Below are 22,255 nucleotides of genomic sequence, written 5' to 3'. Positions count from 1 at the left end.
GCTTTTCAATCCAGAAAATATAGCCTCCAACAGTAAAAATGTACTGACTAATCAGATATGCTGCCACATCTCATCCCCACCTAGCTACTATCCTAAATGCCCATTAAATACCTCAATTAGACAAGGGATGGTAAAGATGGCACTACTTCTACTCAAGAGAAACACGATCTAAAAGATAATACACAAAAACATCAGTGTGTTTTTTATTTATCCAACAAATGTATCAAAAGATCTATGTCTTCTAACTGAACTGGCCAACACTGAACTCCAATACAGTGTAGAATCTGAGACATTCATGAGTTCAAGCACAAGCAGAACATTCTCAATGAAATTCAAGTTAGTTTTCTTTCCTTAAACCCAAGCAGTACAAATTCTTCTATCTTGAACACGTAACAAAACCTGCAAGACATTGGAACTTTTTCTACTAAACTCTACTCACAAATATTATACAATACATATTCAATTCTACTCTTAAAGTACTTGCAACTTAAAAGCACGCTTTTTAACTATAAGATCAGTATATGCTAGAAAACTGACACCTTAGGGGATGCTGTAAACCTCCGATGCAATTACTAATCCATCAATTCAGAAATCTGAAACACAGCTAGTTGTAACATCACAGTACCTTTATCATGATTTCACTCTCCTGATGGTACGGATAAAAGCAAGAGACTTACTTGTTTACAGCACATTTTAATGACTGCCAGTGAGGTGTTAACTTAAAAATGCCACACACTAAGAATTCTATCAAATTGATATAAAAAGTACATCTAGCTTGTCACAATTTAGACTCCAACCAGGTAAGTTTTCAGTAAATCTGGATTAAGAAAGGAATACAAAGACTAAACAATGCAAGAGTAGGAATGTTACGTTTTTAATCAGGTAATGAAAATTCCCTGATTGGCAGGCCGTAATTATATTACCTGCAGCTCCGTTCACAGCCACAAATTAGCACTTGGAAAAATCTTTGCTTGTATATCAAAAGAATCTATGAATACAAGAAGCTAACTCAAGAAGCTAATTTAACTATCAGAAAAAAAGCATTTCAACTGAGGTTTATCATCCCTCAGCAGCACTGTTTTCCTGGTGAAATTTCAGTTTCAATTTCCTGGTTACATAAACAGGAAAACTTTGAATAGTTTACTGAAGCTATTACTAGCATATTTGCAAACACTCAGCCAGGCCCAGTCTGCACCAGCAAGACCATATCATGTCATACTACAATTATCGCTCGGAAAGAGGAAATATGTGATGGACATTATGCTAATGGAACAGGTTCCTGGCTCGTACTCAAGGCAGAAGTCCTCAGGCAGAAGCTTGGTGGCACTCCTGGCTACCTGCTAGAAGCATTACAAAAAACAACCGAAGACACTTTTGAACTAAACAACCAACAAACCCAACAGCAACAGGCTACAAGATAGCATCCAGGAAACTAACAGTGATGATGCTAATTCAGCCATGCAAGAGTATCATTATTGGAGATTTTAATGTACAGAGTGCATTTTACACACTATTTGTTGGAAGGAGGAGAAAGCGGACAGTGGCCCAAGCTCAGAGGTCTGTATTCACCAAGTACTACCTTCATCCTCATGACACGAATAATAAAGCAACCAAGAAATACTTAGTTGAAGTAGAGGCTGAAGCCTCTGACAGGGAACAGAGTCAAAGAGAACAGAGACAAAGTTTTTCTGAAACTGTTCCTTGTAACAGAAAAATAAAATAATTCCATTTCCCTCATGACATATTACAAAGCACCAAAGAAGTGGGGCAGTAAGAGTTCACAGGACACTCTAAGTACTGGCCTCTCTAGAAAAGCCTGCCCATCCAATGCAATGCAAAGCGTCTAACTTGTATTCAGCCTCCGTTAGTCAACCACATGCAGTATGGGAGTACATACCAGCTCAAATTAAGAGACAGGACAGGCACATAGACACTATTCCTACAGCCATACTGAGGCAACATTGCTCATTTCAGAGGAGCAATAACAGTAATAAATCAAATCTCAACACACAATCAGTTTTCTCTGAAGATACTTTAACAGAAATAAATACTGCCTCATATGATCTAATCCAGCTACCACTACTTCTGACGATGTGCCCATAGAATGGAAGTTTGAAACCCTTTCCTGCAGAATGGTTTTACACTTTATCACAGTTTATTTATAGGAGATCTATTGGCTCTAATGAAGTCTGGAGACAAAAGGAACGTGTTACAAGTTCAGCCGATTACATACCGAAGCCCAAGAACAGCTGAAGTTCTTCAAAAAGTTATCTTTACAGCAACAAAATGCCATTAATATGTCTATGCACTTTAACCCCAAACATTTGAGGGGTTTAAGTCTTTTATGCTCATTCATCAAGGCGAACACTCATCAGAACAAGACTGTAATGAATGGAGTCATGAATTTGCTGGCGTTGTCTAGGAGTTCTGACCTGCTATCTACAAGCTCCATCCAAACTTAACATGACTGCTGGGGAAGAAAAAAAAAAAAAGCACGTAGAACTAAGAATATATTATTCAGTAACCATCTAACTGATGGGCTTCTCATGCCCTGGCCCCAGCTGAAAAGAAGTATTAGAAGTATTAGAAGTCTTACTTCTCTAAAACCTATGCTGACAGGCCTCTCTGGTTACGGAACACTCTTAAATCTCTCTTTTCCCAAATACCAGCCAGAGTATGTCAGCAAAAAACTTCCATTCATGCTTTCAGGGTCTTGACCTCTTTCAGAAAAGATTTTCTTAGCTTCTAGCAAAGCATAAAGGTCAGAGCAAATTCTGACAGCTATTGAAAATAGTAAACTGTTAGTGGTGTTCCAACAGATTACAGATGAGGCATTTTGCACAAACTCCCTCAAGCAAATGCCACAAAAACTAGGAAAGTGTACTAGGAAAATATGCTTGCCTATTGTATGTGTTTCCACAAGTAACTGCTCCTTGTGCTCCTGAGACACTACACTGGTAGATGAAATTTTTGGTATCATATATTAGTAGCCATGGAAGGAAATCAGAGCCAGCAAACATGAGACAAATGTCTGAAGTAACAAAACTCTCCTCAAACATACAAAGAAAGCATGCAGAAAGCAAAGATGTGGAAGAGAAGAAAAAAGGACAGAGGAAAAAAAGGAATTATTGATAGTTGTCTAAAAAGCTTCCTAGAGCTGACATAGCCTCATTATTCAAACAAAAAATACACTTCCCTGCAATTCATCTTCTAGGCCCAGCATCTATACAAGGACACCAACTTTCTCTCCTGAAGTCATCATCATTACAGTGATCTAAACAGGCGCTTTCATACAGAATCAGATTTGAGACCCATCTACTCCAGCATGTGCCCAGCATCAGATAGATTATTAAAACTATCAAGCAGCACTAACTACCAGGTAGCTTATCAACCTACTTATGATCTCTCACACTTACCTAAGCAGTTTGTGACCATTTGTTGTGGCAACTTCAGCAAGACTTGTTAGGATTTTAAGATACTGGCTTTCGCTTTGCTGAGACAAGTGTTCCAGAACTTGCCGTAACTAATGCATTAAAACAAAACAAATGGCATAGTGTCATGGAGTGTCAGATCAACATTTAATTAAAAACATTATTACCCAAGCATTAATATCTGGCAATATTAATGCAGGCCTATATTGCTCAATGTCTAATCTAACCTTAGTTAAAGTTTCCTTTTAATTCACAGATTACTGAAAAGATATACATTCTAGTGTCAACACACATACTATAGAATATGTAATATTAAAGAATGCTATGAATGCTGAATGCTTAACCATGTATTACTAATTCATAAGAACAACTTATTTTCATCTGAAAAATGAGTGGGATACGCTTTTAGCTTTCAGAGGTTGAAAGTGTATTTGGAGTTTCATAATTCATAATTTATCTGTCTCCCCAGTTCACTCCTCTGTTAGTTCACAACACAGTGTAAATGAACCCTGATCCCAGTGTTTGCTTTCGTCACCTCCATTTTTGCTCAAGATACTGAACGTCCTTCCTTAGATAAGAAGTCACATCCTGCTAATCAATGATTGTTATGATTGTCCTCTTTTCAAAATTGCCCTTTTGTATGCTAATACCATCACTTGGCTCACAAAGACTAGATGTTGCAAACACTCAGACACTACCTTGTCTTCAGCTTCTCTGTTCTACACTTTTGCCTAGCCTAGACATAATCTCTTCACTGGCACTGCTATTCACGCATTCCTACTGTATCACTCACTTTCAGAAAGTTCGGTAATCCTTCTCAAAGGACTGTAGAAAAGTGGAATGAAAAGGAATCTCACAAAGGTAACCTAGTCCAACACATCGCCCCAGGGCAGGAGCACTTGTATCTGCAGTCCAAACTGGCTTGTCCAATTCTCCTGCCTCATTTTCAGATGTCTTCTACTCTGGAAGCCCTGCAGCTTCACTAAGTGATCTCTTCTAATACTTCACTGTCCTTAAATGTGTGAAAGTTTTGCCTCAGGGTTCAGTTGAATCTTTAGCTACAAATGTCTATGGCAACATCTTTCTCACTGCAGTCTGTCAATAATCTCTCCATTTTGTCAAGAACATTTAAAATGTGAGTCCTGACTTCCAACATACATCCAGTCTCTTCATGTCATCACTTCCAGATAGTATGAACTGGTCAATATCCAAGACTTTGGGCAGAACAGCTCAGATTTAGCCGTAGAAAACCATACTGGAAATACGCTTCCATTTTGGCAATGAAGCATAACTATACCATGTATTATCAAATATATTTTGCATACAATTTCATTCAGATCTTGGTTTTGTACACATCTCCACCATTACTCAGACAGACAAAATATTCTTTTTTCTCATTTATCGTGTTCACTTCTACAATATCCCATAGTATGCTTTGTCATTTACCTTTCTGTAGGTCTTTGTCATTTACCTTTCTGTAGGTCTTTTTTGTTGCACGGTTTTAGTCCTTTAACTTTCTATTTGATTTGAAAACATCTACACCATCTCCCCATGTTTCTAATAAACACTTGGAGAATTCTCACTTCTCTATCATTTTACTTTGTAAAACTCAACCATGACTCAGAAATCTAAACACTGTTTCTATACAGAGTTATAAATCTTCAGTCTTGTAGTGTAAGTAATGGGATTATAGTACAATAAAAACTTCCAAAATCTAGCAAACCAGGTTCAGTGAAGTGGCAGCCAATACCTTACTAAACCTATATTTTTTCTTTTTTTAATTTACAGTCTGTGAGATTGTTTGCAGTTATTTTCAAGCAAACAATGTATTAAAAACCCACAGCTAGCAAGATTTGGAAGGGGAAAAAAGCATCTCATGCTTCTTTCCCCCTACACGATCAAGAAACAACAATTCTTTTCCTTGCTTTTTCTTTGCTTTAGATTGTACTGCCCCATGATAATAAAAGAAACAAGGCATAGAAGAAGCACTGAAAAAGGAATAGTTTCATCTACAGCAATCATAACCAAATGAAACTGCAGCTGCCGTCTCTTACACTCTAACTGAACAAGGCAATTTCATACAGATGAGTGCTCATACTCTGAATGTTCAAGTTCGTTCTAGATGGTTCAAGTCTCGAGACACATCCTACAATGGATATCTGCAGATAACCACTAAATGAAAGAAAATAGTCCCCATTACACAAAGTAATTGTATATATGGAATGCTCTACTAGCACCTTTGTATTGAAGCTTGCAACAAGTCCGCTCTTTCAATTCTTGCACTGTCCAGATCACTTTGGCAAATACGCAAAGTTAGAACACTAAATTAAAGTAGATCCTACAATTCAGCCTAAATTCTTGTGCTTAAAACTATGCAAAGACTGTAAATTTTTCCGGGGAAGTGGGGGGGGGGGGGGGTGGAGTGGGGAAGTACATAGTGATCAACTACTGTGGCATTGACAGTCTACTGCTAGTAGGGTCTTCTAATCGGGACACTCATATTAAACACATCAGATCTCCACCAGGCAGACAGATCAGTAGCTGTGTGTAATACTGTATTACCATGTTTTCCCGTAGCTCTTCATCCTGCGTCATTTGGATTATTGTCTGGAAAAGTCGAGGATGGTATTGTATTAAGATTTCACAAGTCTCTCCATACCCACCCTAAAAAGCAATAGTTCAAAAACCATTTTAATTAAAAGAAACATTAGAATCAGGGTTGATACTATTATAGGCATTAAAACTTACTGAGTATTACAAATTTATTTTCCTTCAATGCTGAATGGAGAAATCCAATCCTAAAATAAACTGAAATTCAATAATGTATCAAGGTTAGATATCACAAAACTTTCAGGAGAAGATGAAATCAAATTATTTCAGTTTATCAGCTCACACATATCCACTCCCTTTTTCTGTTTTTTGAAACACTTTCCTACTTAGAAAGGCAAAGTTACATTTGAACAACACTTCAACTAACAATTTACCAGAGATTAAAAACAGGGTGATATTTAGCTTCTCTTCTCATTGCTGATGGATGACATGTCATGTAATTACACCCAGCATCTAATCCTTCAAAATAAAATATTTTCCTAAAAGTTCATAAGGCACAAATCTGACTTGTTGAAGAAAGAAATAGGATAAATCCATGAAAGAGTTATTTAACTTTAAAATCAATAGACAAGTATGATTCCACTTGTGCCTTACATCAACAACTCGGATGAACTTTACAACATTTTGAGAAAAATGGTTTTTGGAAAGAACAGAACTCGAATTTGTAGTTTATTTGTATCAGCTCTTACTTAACACAGTTGCACTTTTAAGTAGGCACCTAATACTTGAATACACATCAAATTCTACACTGGAAAGATGACCTTGTAATGTATTAAATGCTGCAGTTCCAGAGGCTCCTTCTCTTTATATGACAGTTTATAACTCAATTCAGTGGTACCAGATTCATTCAACTGTTCCTGGTGCCAAGAAATTGAGTACTACAATTACAACCACCCAGAATCCACAAGAATTAATGAAAGGGAGTTCTTCAAAATCAAGGTAGTACCATGTTGGCAAGAAGTATATGAATCCATAATTTCAGTTTTCTAAATACATGTATCTACTCTGAAAAGCAAACCTGTAAGCAAAGAATAAAACCCTTGACATCAAAGGAATGAAAATATTTTGTTTTCTCCTTTTTCACTTAGTATCATGAACTTCTAAACTAGACGATCTCAAACAGCATAAGATCATCACTACAAAATAGCATACACCAGGTGTCACTACTCACACCTTAAAAAAGTTGACAGAAATTTGATATATAAAGGAATTGTAAAACTGGAGACTGAAGCAGACATACTAATCATAAAAACTAAGAATACCATTAAGTACACACCGGTATACTGTCTTACAGGTCTGTGGCTGCAGAAAGCCTCGAAGTTTACTAGACTTCAAGTGGTTTTACGGTAATGGTAAATCATTCTGCCATAATAAAGGAAAAGAAAAAAATCTAACACTGAGCTTCGCAGTTGAGTCAGTAGTGAGACACTTCTGAGCAACCGGAGCTGAGGACTTGTTAGCATTTCCTATATCCAAAAACAAATGCTGTAAGTAATTTAACTTGACTGAAACCTTCCACAGACAGTCTATGAAACAAATTTTTTGGAGTTAAGCATTCCAAAAATATCCCACAGTTACTGGAGACAGTCTACCACACACACACACAGCTACTTCAACTGCAGGTCTTAGGCACATGACGAATCTTCAGAAATTAAATAAATTGACATTAAAATAATCTGCTAGTACAGCAAAAGATACGAACATCTCAACTTTGTCCTGCCAAACCAAAGACATGCACCAAGGTAACATGATGTCCACTAAGTGCACTGATTTTTTTTTCAGCCTTCAGTTCAGTTTTCTAGTCTGCTGATTACTAGGAGATGTTCAAAAGCTTCCATTCACTCCTTACATGTTATTTACACACTGACCTTCAACTGATCCTACAGAAAAATGTGTAAGTGTTCACATATAAAGAAAAGACACCCTGGCAAGCAGTACAAACAGTATTTGGCATCAAACAAGAACGGATTTTGCACAGTAGTTGAAAATTCTTAAGACTTTTGTTCCTCACCCAGATATAGTATTTGGAATACCTCTGAAAAGTAACAGTCACCACCATGTAAGTTTTGTTTGTTTTTATTAGTAGTACCTCTTCAAGTGAAAATACATTAGTTGAAACAAAAAACAAACAAACAAAAAAAAAATCACTCCTTTGTGCATGCCTTTACCTCTTCTTTGTTAACAGTTAAGCACCTAAACAGAGTCTGTTACCATTATGCCAAGCATTCCCGAACTTTCTAGTCAAATGGAGTTCTGCAACCTCTTTGTTTCTCACGAGCTCCGCTCTTGCAACATCTTTAAAAATGTTAAAGACTTTTGTAAAGGATACAAATTGGGAACCTGCCTGTAGGATCAATTTAGTTGGAAAAAAAATTGGGTTTGCATTTCTGTTTCACCAAAGGACTACCATCTTTCATAGGCCTTAAGAATAAAAAAGATCAGGGGACACTGTAGTAAGTGATAGACTTTCACAGAAAAAGAGTGTTGCTAAACTCAATACCTGTACACAGAGATCCAGTGGAGTAATACCATTTTTGTCTGGTAAATATTTGGCTCCTCTCATCAAAAGAATTTGTGCAGTGTCTCTCTGACCATGGCTATTCAAAAGAAGAGAAGAAAGAGTTAATAGAGCCCTTATGCTTTACTATGAGTGATAAATCTGACTTTATTGCATCTAACAATCAAAACCAGCATAAGCTAGAAGAAAACAAATAGTTATGGTATGAAATTAAGCAGAAACACAGGATGGAAGACAATGCCACTTACATTCTTCTTTCAAGCTACTGCAGAGGCACAGTGCAAAAATTAGGTATGGCCCATTTATCAAGCCAGAATCACACTCATCATTCAGAAATAATTCATCTTAGTTTAGCCTCATAAATATGTATAAGCTGCATTTCCTGCAGAGAAAGAGCTCTTTCTCAATTCACATCCTAATTTACTTCATAGAAAAACTTTTCTTCGAGTTCTTTGCTCACTCTTACCAGATTTGGGAAAAAAATAATCCAATTGTGCTTGAACCATCAGTAAAACATTACTAGGATTTTTTTTTTTTTAATTGATAAAACATCTTGTTTTTTGCACAAGAGTTCAATACATCACTCTTGGCTCTAATTTCTTTTAACCAATACATGCTTTGCCCAGTCTTTACATGTGAAGAGTGATAAGTTTTACTTTTCTATTCAGAATCTATTTCAGTCTCACTCATCTATTTATAGGTTGTACAGGACACTTCTGTCTCCTTGAGTCAAGAATTTCACAAACAACTATTCCAACAGGCCATCATTGCCTAGAAAAAAATACGGAAACTAATGCGTTAATGTAATGTATCGGACTTTGCCCGAGTGCAAAGAGAGTCAGCTACCAGATCTCAGAAAGGAGCTAAAATTACTGGCCTACTTGAAGCACCTCTTCACTGTAGTTCTCTAGACCAAGTGCACAACCCAACATCTTGAAAAAATCGGGTTTCAGAGTCAGACTTTGAGCCCCAATACCCTTTCTCCAGCCATCACCAGCCACTGCTACCACAACCAGCTCTCCCTGTCATCAGGGACCTATAACCTTTCTTCCCGGGTGGCAGCACCACCAACTGGCACTTCTGACAAGCAGACATTGACTTCTGCTACGCACCCTGTTCATTCTACCTTGCCAGCTGGTCCAATTGTTAATTCCTAAATGAACATCACCACTGTACTCGCACAACACATTCCCTTCTCATGGAAAACCTCCAAGCCGAGGCAAGTTGCTTACTTCTTTTAAAGTGGATGCCAATACCAGTCCCTAAATCAAGCACCAAGGCATTCAATTAGCTAGCAGCTATTTATTCTCCACTTCCCTTCTTCTCAACTGCCAAGAGTCAGCATACATTAGCTCCAGAGACCTGGGCACCCACAACTTAACTCTTGGCAGGCCACCAGGTCAGTCCATTTCTCCTTTTGTTAATATTAACATTTAATCATAGGTGAACTATTTAACCTGTAACCAAAACACAGGGATTATAAAGTTGTAAATGTTCTACCAAATAGCAGAAACGCTCCAATTAAGACAAAAGGTCATTTATCATATGTGATTAGTTTTGAAGTAAAACCAAACTGTGAAGAAAACAGAACAGATCACAGCAACACTTCAATTTCAGTTCAACATTGTAACTTTAAGGCATATACGCACATTTCAAGTATGCTGTAATACCACAATGTACATTACAGAATAGTCAAACTTGCCCATAAAAGGCTGCATTTTTAGTTTACTCAAAATAAGTTGGTAGATCACATTTTTCCAGAAAAAAGTTCAGCAGTCACTGATTTGTGACCCATGCTAGAACATGCACAGCTATGTGTTTAACATGTCTGTTAGATGTATATAAGTCTGCAGTACTAAGATAAGTATTTACTTAAGTCACCAAACTACATTCAAACATGAGGCAAGATTACATACCAGGCAGCTTTTTTGTTTCCTAAATTTTGTGCTTTTTAATGACTGTTATTGTGGGGCCGAGGAGGGGATCAATTTCACTTTTATCACACTGTTTTAAAGTTAAGAATTTATACCTGCAAGCAAAATAGAGCGGAGTTGCCCCTGACACATTTGGCCTGTTTATATCCGCACCGCTGTCCAGCAAACACTGCACCGTCTAGAACAGAAGAAAATACCAGCATTAGCAAAAGAGCAACAGAAAAGTCTGTTGGCTTGCAACTATTTAGTGTCATGCATGTCTAATTACACTGAGGCATTTAATTTTCAGTAATGAATCTCAAAATCAAAATTCCTAAACGCTATATGGAAAAATCACAGCTGCCAGAGCTTGGAAGCTTCCTTTGAACTTCCCATTTTAATAACAATGCATTTTATTGAACTTCAGCTAATCCCAAAGACCTCTGGAACTACAAGCCATTTAAAAAGGAAAATGACACTTCTTAGAGAAGTAAACCTCGAGTTAGTGACAGCCATAAACAGTCTTATCACAAGCTGCAGTTTTAAACACAAACTAGAACAGAAAAAATAAGTAAGCAATTCCTAAAATATGAAAACACTGAGCAGACTCTCAAACAATTTTCACCATATTCCAGTCACATAAAGTAGATAAGTCTATAGCTAACAGTTTCTCAGAATTTGGTCTTTAAAAGTCAGGCTCTGACAACAACAGGAAGGATCCAGGTAGAAAGACAATTTTTTTTGAACAGTAAATAGTCCTGGAGACAATCCGTACAATTCAAGGTCACCACCCTACACAGCTGTAACACAGTTCAACTAAGCATCCAGACCTGCACTCTGAGAGTAAATAGTCAGTCTTAATGCAAGTTCCGGGCTAAAAACTATTCACACATCAATAAAAGTAGAGTCTATGTGAACTTGTTTACTTCTAATGGTAAATATCTAACTGACCAAACTCTGTGTTCATTATTTAATTTACAGTAAATTAAGCTCACTTTCAGATTTCAAAAGCACATAATAGCTGGTACAATTACAAATCAAACACAATCTAAAAAGGAAGAACATTTTCAAATGTTTAACATTACATCAAAACCTGTAATCAAAAAGGCAGTTATTGCCTTTTTACTACTACAAAACAGCTGAATAGCATACAGTAAGTCACTTTAACTCCCATAAACACAGGGATCAGTCATCTCCACAAGAATAAATTAGTTGTTCCCATGGAAGTGTATGCAGTCAATACTAAGACAAACAATAGAGTTCCTCACACTCCTAACTATTATCATGTGCATGACTAGCCTGAAGTTTATAAACACACCACCACCAAGGCTTTACCCAATTTTTCACAAATCCAATGTGTTAACAGAATTTAGAAACTTACTGTCTTGTGTCCGTTTTGACAAGCTACATGAAGGGCTGTCTGTCCCATTGCATCTTCAACATCTACATTACTGACATGTTGAACAAGATCATGAAGCAATTCCGTTCGTCCATTGACAGCCAACCAATGAATCTAAGCACAAAATGATGGAATATACATTTCCTTTAGCAATTATATAAGTATTTCATTAATATAATTTTAAATCTGACTGTACTGTTGTCATTTTCACAAAGAGAAGCTTTGAACAATATTATCATATGCTTAGGTGCTTTGATCACATCTTTTGATTCTCAAGGGCACAAGACACACAGCAGGTTTTTTTATTTACATGTGAGATGGCAGAAGCTTAAGAAATTCGAATCTTCAAATTCCTCATTCACTTTAAGAGCACCATGAGAATAAATAGCACTTACTGCAGTCAAGCCTTCATTATTACAAATGTTGACATCTGCACCGTATTCCAGCAGCTTGCTCATACATTTCTTCTGGCTATAAACAAAAGAATACATTAAAACCCAGCCAGGGAAAATCATTTACAAAGATCAAGTATATTAGAGCTCCACTCAATTCAAATTCATCATTGTACAAACTATATCAGGTAGTTTTACTTTATAAGCAGCATGGTACCTAGCATAGGCCTAAAAACCTAGTTCTGTAGCTGAACGTTTTTGTGAAAAGTGTAGAAGTACTTAACCATCACTCTAACAGTTTCAGCTCTGCATGAACTACACCCTCAAGACAAGAAGCTCGAGTTCAGCTAATGGAAATCCATGAAGTTCATCATTATCTATCTGTACACTTCAGTGAACACATTTACAGTACATCACTAAGTCATTATTTAATAAGACTCGTTGTAACAGTACGTAAATCTTCGGCAAGTATAACTGCCTTAATGAAAGTAGGGGTGCTTTCCTACTTCATGTTTTGTTTGGTCTTTTAATGCTCTCTAATGTTCTAAGTGCTTTAATCTTAAAGAGTTTATTCTTACTTTTCCTCACATCTTTCTCATGCTTCCTTTCCACGTAACTGCCTCCTGTGTGTATTTCTGCATTTCATCACGTACCACTTGGCTGCTTCTTCTTCCCTTCTCCGACAAATACTCCTCCCACATACCTAAAGCCACTAAACACTACCTCCTCCTCATCTGAAGTACTAGCCATGACACAATTCTGTTACTGTAACACATACATGCTCTAAAAAGAAAAAGACAACACTACCATTATCAGCTGTGTGTTTCCACATACTACAATTCAAGAAATAAGATCTTAAAAGATCTTAAAAAGGCACTCGCTTAGTGTTTTGGGGGTTTTTTCCCCCCCCTCTCCTAATACTGTGCAGGCAAACTTTGTATTCCTTTCCTTGTAGTAAAAATTCCATTGGAGACACTATCTGAGAAAAATCTGCAACCTCTGAACCCTTCCAAACCCTCCAATGTCCTCTTCTTTCCTTACTTAGCTAACTGGAAAGTAAATGCATCCCTTGTTTGATTACTGTTGTAACAATCATTAAGCTCCTGCTTAACAGAAAACACTGAAATGACTGGCACTGAAATAGGCATTTCAGATATATCTTCCTATTTATATAATTCTCTGAATATTCAAAGAATGTATTTTAACCTCCACTTTCCCTGTAAGCGTGCCACCCCTATTTTCAAAAGTGAAAACCAAAGTATTTTCTTTTGAACTATGCAAAAATACTACAGAACATGTCAGCTCAAGTCCATTAGGCACAAAACCTTTTTAAGAGTTCTAAAAATGTTTTTCTTACCCATTCCTTGCTGCTAAATGGAGAGGTGTGCATCCTGAAATGTCCTGATAGTTTGGATTTGCCCCCTTTTTTAATAATAGAACAAGGCATTCAACTGATCCACAGCTAGGAACAAAACCAAGACGGGAAAAACTGTAACAAGGATATGTACAAACCAAATCTATATTGATGTAAAGACAACAGCGATCCTATGTACAGATTACATTCAGTAGAAAATCTTAACACAAAAACATTTTTACACAGGAATTCAGATTTTGAGTATAACAGGCATCATCCATTTACCACTGTAGGTAAGAGAATAGCAGGGCATATAATATCTGTAGGTGGAAAGAATATTCAGAGATTCCAATATCCAAATAAAAACCCAGCCTGAATATAGTACTGGAAAAATTCCTCCCTTTTTGACAAATTACACAAAGCTAAAGTAAAGACAATGAAATGCAGTGAGGACTGACTAATCATAACTTGTACTAATGAGTAGGTGCCAGCCTTCTGTGTGATTTTTTTTACTTTAAAACCCAACAGTGAATCTTTAAGGCTACCAGTTGTTTAAAATGTAAACTGTTTAAAGTGTTTTGCTTACTATTTCCTTTCATCTTCCTCATCTTTAATCTATTCACAGGACTGAATTTTGCATTAAATAACAATTCCAATATCATTTTTTTTGTTATGCTTCAGTGTCCAGAAGTTACACTTAGAAGTTTCAATATCAGAAAAATTCTGAAACTCATACAAGTATTTCTCTGCTATTTGTTTTGAATCTGTAACTCCCTTTTACTTTGCATAACATAGCAGCACTTCAGGATAATCAATGTCGCCAAGAACACAAACTTTGCACTATATGTTCATCTTACTCCTGGACTCTCCAAGAGGAAGGGCTGATTGGGAGGAAAAACATACAGTTTGCATTTGTCACGACCAGCTTATCCACTGTTACTATTCTTCCCAATAACAGAACTGCTACATAAACAACCCAAAAAAAATGAAGATCAGCTGTACAATAAGTTGCAAAAACAGTATCTCGATGACCTCATCATGACACAACAACTAGCCAAGATAAAACAGAATCCAGAAACTAAGCGTAATACAATTTCTTGGGTGTTATGATCAATAAACACAGCTTTTCAAAGATACTTCTAAGATGTATGAAAATTTGCTTGCATTTTGTTCTTTTAAAACTTTCTTAAGTAAATTTTATATAAGTAGCACGTAATTCTGCAACGGAATATTTGCGAAACAGATATTTCTAAAACAGTCTGTTCTGAAAGCTGGAAATTCTACCTTTATTGTGCCCAAATACCTGTTATTTATATGCAATACTACTACTATTTATTTTATTTCTCACTTATTTATTTTAACAGTTTAAATGTAAGAACTTTCAAGATACTTAAAATGAGACCCAAATATAGAACATTCATTCATTAGATTAAAGTTTAGTTTTTGAAATGGCCTTTCAGGAAACTATCTGGTTCATTTCTATTAAGGTTAATACGCCTGTTTCTTGGCAATATAGATTTATCCCCCCTGAAAAGCTACATAAATAATAAATAATCTAGGTCATGTATTTAAAATTTGCACTTCAGTCCTTTATCCAAGATACAAAAATTTATTAGAAGTTAGTGGCTAAGTTACAGCCCCTTCAGTTATGGTGACACAAAGTACTTCGGAATAGCTCCTTCCATCATAAACATCCAAGTGCTTCCCACTGTTTTAGAATACTTCAAAAACAAGCAGCACCTGCAAAGAAGGTTTCTCTAAATCTACAAAGGCGAGAGTAACCCAGCTATACAGAATACACATAACGGCTACATTTCTTCATGGACAAGAAAAAAAGTATCCACCTAGACTTCCTTCACTAGAATTTGGAAAGCCATTTGATACCATGTGTAAAACCTGCCCTCTCAATGAGGCAGGCACATTGCTAAAAGGACAAACAAAATACAAAAAGGAAGTGTAAAAACAAAATGTTAACTGATACTACAGAGTTTTCCAGCTTACATTGGTGCCTTAGATTTGTGGTAATACTTTCATTGTTAACTTCTGGACTGGACTCAAGTAAGTCTTACTTTGCTGCAATATGAAGCAAACTTCTCTTCACACGTCCAAATGCATAATTCACATCAAATTTTGAATTTGATAGCAGCTCTGAGACAGACCTTCAAACAGAAATATAATTTTAATTTTAAAAGCTCACAATATCCAAGCAAAGTATATACTGTAACTTGTACACGAGTACTCTCTTACTTGATCACTATTTCTCTTCCCTCCAACTTGTTTCTGAACAAGTGATCCAACAGCTTTCAAATATCTGCATATCAACACTACTTTTAGTCTTTCACTTTTTACTTGTACATAAAAAATGAATTGTGACACTGCGTTAACTGTTTCAAATGTAAACTAGTAAGAATTACACCAGATGGTCAAATCACTTATTTACAAATATGGAAAACATGCATATTAATAGCTTTGGTTTGAAAAACAATAAATTCCCGCTTTCCTCCTTATCTCAACACAGACTCCCTAACCAGATATCCAACAGCTTTCCCAAACATAGGAAAAGTTCAGAAGGAAGACTGGCATGTGGAAATATTGTGATGAAATAGAAGGACACATGATATGCCAATAGGATAAGAAATTTAAACAGGACCCTCCAAGCCCTAACAAATTTGCAAAAATAAAATATTAGTTAAGACTAAATATCTCAAAATAGCCAAAACTGCAAGTGAACTGCTGATTTCAACCTCCAGTAATGAGCTGATCACATAATTTAAAACCTTTGCAAACAATATGAACCAGACACTATGTAGCAGAAAAAATGTTTAGATAAAGAGTTTACGGTTTCAGCAGGAACTACTACCCGCTTGCCTACAAAACTCAGCAGCAGGTAGCATCACTTTGCTGCCACTATAGAGCCCCGAGGTTCCAACCATTCTGAGAACAACTGGGTACAAGAAACAGCTGCTCAACTGAGGAATCCCAGAAGTATCAACCTCGCATTGTCCAACTCCTATACCCTGTCTTTCCAAGATGTCTAACAAGACTAAGAACTTCTATGTCATCAATACATACACGCTCAGAGCTACAACCCAGTCACAAAACAATGGTATTTTTCTTATCCTAGGACGAGTTTCTCTATGTGTATCAGCAGAACAAATTCCGGCTCTGGTGTATGGCATAAAATAAAACAGGTTTCTCAGATAAGAATATGCTGGGACACACCCAGTCAGCGACTAACTTCAGCTACAGAAGCTACCTCAGCGATTCAGCAGCAGAACTCCTGAAAGTGCTTAGCAGCTACAACACTAGCAAACATGCTGTTTTTTCAGACCTTAAAGGAAAAGGAAAAAAAAAAAAAAAAAAGCTCTCACCTGTGCTGGTCAGCCATAACCATCGGCATTAGCGTATACACAGCCGTTTCATTATCTGTGAAGAAATTAAATTACTCCATTACCATAAAGAAATCTTTTATGTAAAACAAATTCATCTAGCAACAGTTATTTACCTTTTAAAGTGTCCACTGTTCAGTAGATCATTCTTTTTACACAGGTTATACGTACCTAAAGTTTCATTCTAAAGAAAAAGTCACTATACTTGGCTGGAAGAGGTAATTAACAGGACTGCAATACAAGAAATTTCAGCATGGCTTTTTTTCTTTTACAAAGTCATAATTACAGAATTTTCAATGGAGCATCAATTTCTTTAAATTAACAATTCTGTTAATTAAGTCAAAGTACTTAAGAAATGTGCATTAACAAAAAAAAAGGTAAATAGCTTATTTTAAAAAGAAGGAAATTTCCTGTGTTCCAAGGTGACTTCCATCATCCTGATACCTATGAGTTTGTAAAAGTGATTTCTTTAAACTAAGTTACGCCATAACCATTCATTTTTGTCTCTAAACTTGAATATCTGAATGCAATAAATTTCATTTTCATTTCTAATTAATATTCCATGCTTGAAGGCACTGCAAAAAGGCCGGAACACAAAGATCCAAGTCAATGGTGAGAATAGACTGACATTCAGCTATACAGCCTCTGTCAGTACTACTGCTGCACACACCAGCACACTGTATGGGTATGACGTGCCTGTTCGGTCATTTACAGACTTTCTGGAGTAAAATACTGTATTTAAAGGATGAATTTGACAAAACTTAAAAGACTTTAATGTATAATATTAATATTCTTACTATAATAATAATGTGCAATAGTTTTTATTGATGTATAATGAGTACGCTTCCTAGCTTGAGGCAAACCACCCATTGCTGGGAGTACACTCTCCACTGACTCTTCATGTAGATGCCAGCTTATGACAGGAGGGGCAGCACTTTCTGAGAACCCAGGTATATGGTTCCAGGATATGGAAAAACAGGGCTGTTCTCATAAAACTTTTATTTTTAACTTTTTCCTCATCATCTTAAGTGATCCAAATACCAAAGTTACACAGCAACCAGAACAGGAAGAATTAAAACAGATCCAAACAAGTTTAGCTTCTCATATCTTTTACATAGCATGCTTCTATACATTCGCTACTTCCACTAGATAGGCGAGCTGACATTTAGTAAATATTAAACAAAGAATCCTTCAGAGTTAAAGTGGAGTCAGAGAAACCGTTATCATGCTGCAGCTATGCTACTCATTATTATCCTTGACAATCCAAGATCAGTGCTGCTGACTATCTGAGGCAGCCTGTCTGTAGCTAACAAACGAAAGAAGCAACGCTAATCTACTACTGCCTTTGAACACGGCAAAGAGATAAGTCGTATTCAAATCCAAATCACATTAATTCTGTTATTTATAAAAAATTTTTTAAAAAATCAATGTTGCTTACACTGAACCCATGGCAGAAGAGACACAAGCCTCTCAGAACATCAAACAACGTTTCAAAGTTGCAGAGAGCAGTTCTAGCCATTGCCAAGTTCAAGAGTTTGAACTGTCTATAGGCTGCTCCTTACAGCAGAGCTCTCTGAGCATCAGACAACTCCATCCCCAACATGCACCACTAGAATTTGACTTCTGGGGCGGGGGGAGGGAAACTGGGAGAGAGGGGACATGTGGAGGGAAAGTACTGGAAATAAAATTAAACAGATGCTAAATACAGATATCAATTGTGAAAAAAATCTGATCACTTTTTAAAAATGTATCCATGATTAACTCCTAGTATACACAAATTAAAAAAAAAATTTGCTTCAGTTCTGTTCCATAGGTCTCTGGACAGGAAGACAAAGCTCTCCAACTGAAACAAAAACCAGAACTGGAGAACACCAATTAAATCTGACCATGACATCCTTACATATTTCCACAATCATGCCCTATTAAAAAGAAGAGACAGAAAAAAAAAAAGCTTTAAATATACCAGCACACTTAACTGAAATGTTTAATACTGATTCTAACTAAATTTAACTATATTGCAAGTATAGTGATCTAGAAAAAGACAACAGTTAAATATGAGTCTAGCTGGGCCATAAAAGGTATTCACAGTATAGTTACAAAACTAACCCCCTTGCTATTCTATTAACAGAATCTACACTGTGAAGTATATGCAGTTTTTCACAGAGTTTTTCTGTAAAGAAATAATTAAAAGGGTGTGGGACCACAGAGCTTTTCTGCCTATTTTTGGTAAATGTTACCCCTATCCATAAACAAACTCCTACTGACTTAAAGTACATGACACCAGGAAGAGAAAAAGCATATATGCCTCATGCACTTACAGAACTTATTTGTTATCTAACTTGCTTGCATTTCAAGTCATGAATATCTAACAACAAAAAAGGCACACAAAATGCAGAGTCAGAGCCAAAGGGCCTAAAGCCTACAGCTTTGGGCTGCAAGACCCAGTTTTCAGGCACTCCGCCTTAACAGCAGAATCCAGAAATTTGTGTCAAGCTCTTAAGTTCCCAGAAAAAGCCTGCTGAGCGATACTTCAGGAGAGTGATGAAAGAAACAATACTATTTCCTGTTGGCAAGGTCAGCTCAGGGTATTCACTGGCACTGGACTCAGGTGTTAAAGCTTACTTTAAAAAAAAAAAAAAAAAAAAAAACACTTGAAATTCATCAGCTAGAATCTTGCCCTGACAAGATAAGCTTACTATTTTATTTCTTAAGAGATATTAGCTCGAATATGGCAGAGATCACAACCTTAAACAAGTGTCAGTACCATCCATATAATACCCTACTGGCTACAGCATATCCAAAAGTACTTAAATACCTGGATTCACTGCCACCTTCAGCATAATGAAGTTCAAACATATCTCTCCATTTCCTAAGAGAGTACTATGACTCTTAGTTTAAGGATGGAGAGGTAAACTATATATCTTTCAAATTAAGGCTATTCAAATATATGTTGGTAAAAAAAAAAAATGTCATAATTCAAGAGGCCAGACACAGTGCACAAGAAGCCACCAAACCACATGCCATACCAAACTGGCGGGGGTATTTTCTAAGCTGATCCTGTCAGCACATGTTTGGAGCAAAACACCACAACCCAAACCTGCTTCTCAAGAAGAGTTTGGGCAGGCCTACGTGAACCTGGGGAACACGAAGGTCAAGAAAGACAACATGGAATGAGCAAAGATGTACCCAAAGTTAGATGGCCATTGAATGGAGGTTTTCTTGGAATGCAATTTGAGACCTCAGTGCCTGAAGTCCATTTATCTCCTTATTTCAGTCTAGCTGTAGTTTGTTTCATGTAATTCTTACAGAATGCATAGGACTGACATTCCTTCTGCACTACAGGGCAAGAGAAGTACTTGTTCCAGGGGTCACAGGGCTTGCACTTGCACTACCACAGACATAATTACCTCTGAAGTGTAAGATAATAATGCCCATGATAGGAAGAAAACAGCTGAACTCAAATTCAGAATGAATTTGCCTACACCGGTACCGGAGTAAATTTAAAGCAGCTCCAACCAGCATAGGTTGTGCTAAACATTATTCATATTACCTTCATCAATTAGTTAAACTGGTGCTACTACATTATTTCTGTAAGTCTGAGCTTACATTAACAGCGTTAAGTCAGTTTTCACCGCTGCCATTCAAGAGCTTACAAGCAGCAGCAAAACCCATCTGAAACTTTTCTGTCATTTTGTGAAATTTATGAGCAACTGCACTGGCAGATGCTGAAACTGTTGACAATAAGGAAACGGTACAGCAGCACGGCATCAGGGGAAGTCCATGTGCAGCAGCCAAGAAGTCCAAACAGGGAATGCACAGAGAAAACAGAATATTACTCCCTTTCCTCCACCACCAGAGATGAAAGCTGGCAGGCAGGCAGCCAAAGATTCGTCTGTAAAAATAAACCCTGAAGAAAGTAGAATGACAGCACATGACTCACAGGAACAGAAACTTTTGTGTATCCAAAAGTTTTCGTAGGGGTAGTCTTCCCACAGGCTGGACCTGGCGGGAACACTAAACCACTTGACATAAGAGCCTGAAGCCGTATTTTCAAGTCCACCCCGATATCGGGTGTCTAACACCCATGAGAAGTAGTTTAGAGCAAAAAAATTGGGCCGTGACCGGTGACGGCGACGTACAACACCTTTTCAAACAAAATTTAGCACTACTAAAAAAAAAGAAAAAGCAACCAAGATTTGTCATCGCTAGCGTGTCATCGACAAAGCATCTAAGGAAGGGTTTAAAACCGGATAAACAGAGGGTCCGGCACCCCAGAGCACCCCCGGGCCGGGGCGGGCGGCGCCCTGTGACAGCGGCCGCCGTCCGCCGGGCACCGACGAAAGGGAGCGGACGGGGAAGCCGGTGCTGCTGCCGCTACCACCACCGCAAGTAAAAAAGCCCCTCGGAGGGGGAGGGAGGGAGCCGGTTTCCACCCTCCCGAGTCGCCTCGTCGGGCGGGGATACGCCACGGCTGCCGGCTCGGCTCAGCTCAGCTCCCCCCCTGCCCCGCCGGGCCGGGCCCGGCCCATCCGGCCGCCGCGGCCCCGGGGCAGACCGCCGCCCCGCCGCCCCTCTCCTACCGTCCGGCAGCTCCACGGTGCGGGCGCGGCGCAGGGACCTCGTCAGCCGGTTGAGCTGCTCCATGGCTCTCTCCATCCTCGGGGCACCGAGCCCGGAGCCGCCGCCGACACCGCTCCCCTCAGCCCATGGCGGCGGCAGCAGACCGTACGCTGCCCAGGCCGCCGCCGTCTCCCGGCTCTCTGCGCATGCGCGAGGTGGGCGGGAGGCGGGGCCTCCCCAGAGCTGGGGACATGATGGCGGCCGGGAGGTGAGAGAATAGCTGCTGCGGTCCCGGCCCTGAAATTGCAGCCGGGCTGCGGTGTGCGGATCAGAGAAGGCCCAGGCCAGGGGAAAATGGATTCTTACCAGCAGAACTCTCAGGAGCTGTAAACCTGAGGGGAGACTGGAAACAGAGAAGGAAGCGCATAGCGAGGATGAGAAGCGTGACTGACTTTGCTGGCACTTTAGAAGAAATGCGGGAAAAGGAAGATACAGGAGCTGTGACCTAAAAAAATATAAGCATTGTTTAATAATAGCAATAATACATAGAGTAAGATATGAAGCGCAAAGAGCAAATGTTCATAAATTATTGGTCATATTTTTTTGTGTCAGTTGTCACTCCCAACTGCAACAAAGCAGATAAAGCATTTGAACCCAAGGAGAGTTTGTTACACTCTGAAAATAGACTA

General features: G+C 38.0%; 1 protein-coding gene across 3 annotated transcripts in view; it reads right to left on the bottom strand.

Moving 5' to 3' along the window:
* The window catches only part of HACE1 (HECT domain and ankyrin repeat containing E3 ubiquitin protein ligase 1), a 53,473-nt gene extending 31,721 nt beyond the window's left edge, over nt 1-21,752 (bottom strand). For 2 of the 3 annotated variants that reach the window (XM_075414307.1, XM_075414308.1), the window contains exons 1-10: nt 21,587-21,752; nt 16,989-17,043; nt 15,687-15,776; nt 13,621-13,725; nt 12,267-12,342; nt 11,854-11,985; nt 10,589-10,671; nt 8,542-8,638; nt 5,994-6,095; nt 3,417-3,523 (exon numbers count right to left, since the gene is read on the bottom strand). In XM_075414307.1, coding sequence (XP_075270422.1) covers nt 3,417-3,523; nt 5,994-6,095; nt 8,542-8,638; nt 10,589-10,671; nt 11,854-11,985; nt 12,267-12,342; nt 13,621-13,725; nt 15,687-15,776; nt 16,989-17,043; nt 21,587-21,662 — 923 coding nt within the window. In that variant the 5' untranslated portion in view covers nt 21,663-21,752. Of the gene's footprint in view, nt 1-3,416; nt 3,524-5,993; nt 6,096-8,541; nt 8,639-10,588; nt 10,672-11,853; nt 11,986-12,266; nt 12,343-13,620; nt 13,726-15,618; nt 15,777-16,988; nt 17,044-21,586 lie in introns of those variants that run through there. The other variant, XM_075414309.1, reaches the window with a different exon arrangement.
* Between the last annotated feature and the right edge of the window lie 503 nt (nt 21,753-22,255).

The sequence above is a fragment of the Opisthocomus hoazin genome, chromosome 2 (assembly GCF_030867145.1).
Source record: "Opisthocomus hoazin isolate bOpiHoa1 chromosome 2, bOpiHoa1.hap1, whole genome shotgun sequence".
In the NCBI taxonomy this organism is placed as follows: domain Eukaryota; kingdom Metazoa; phylum Chordata; class Aves; order Opisthocomiformes; family Opisthocomidae; genus Opisthocomus; species Opisthocomus hoazin.
This window is presented reverse-complemented; position numbering and strand designations above follow the sequence as displayed.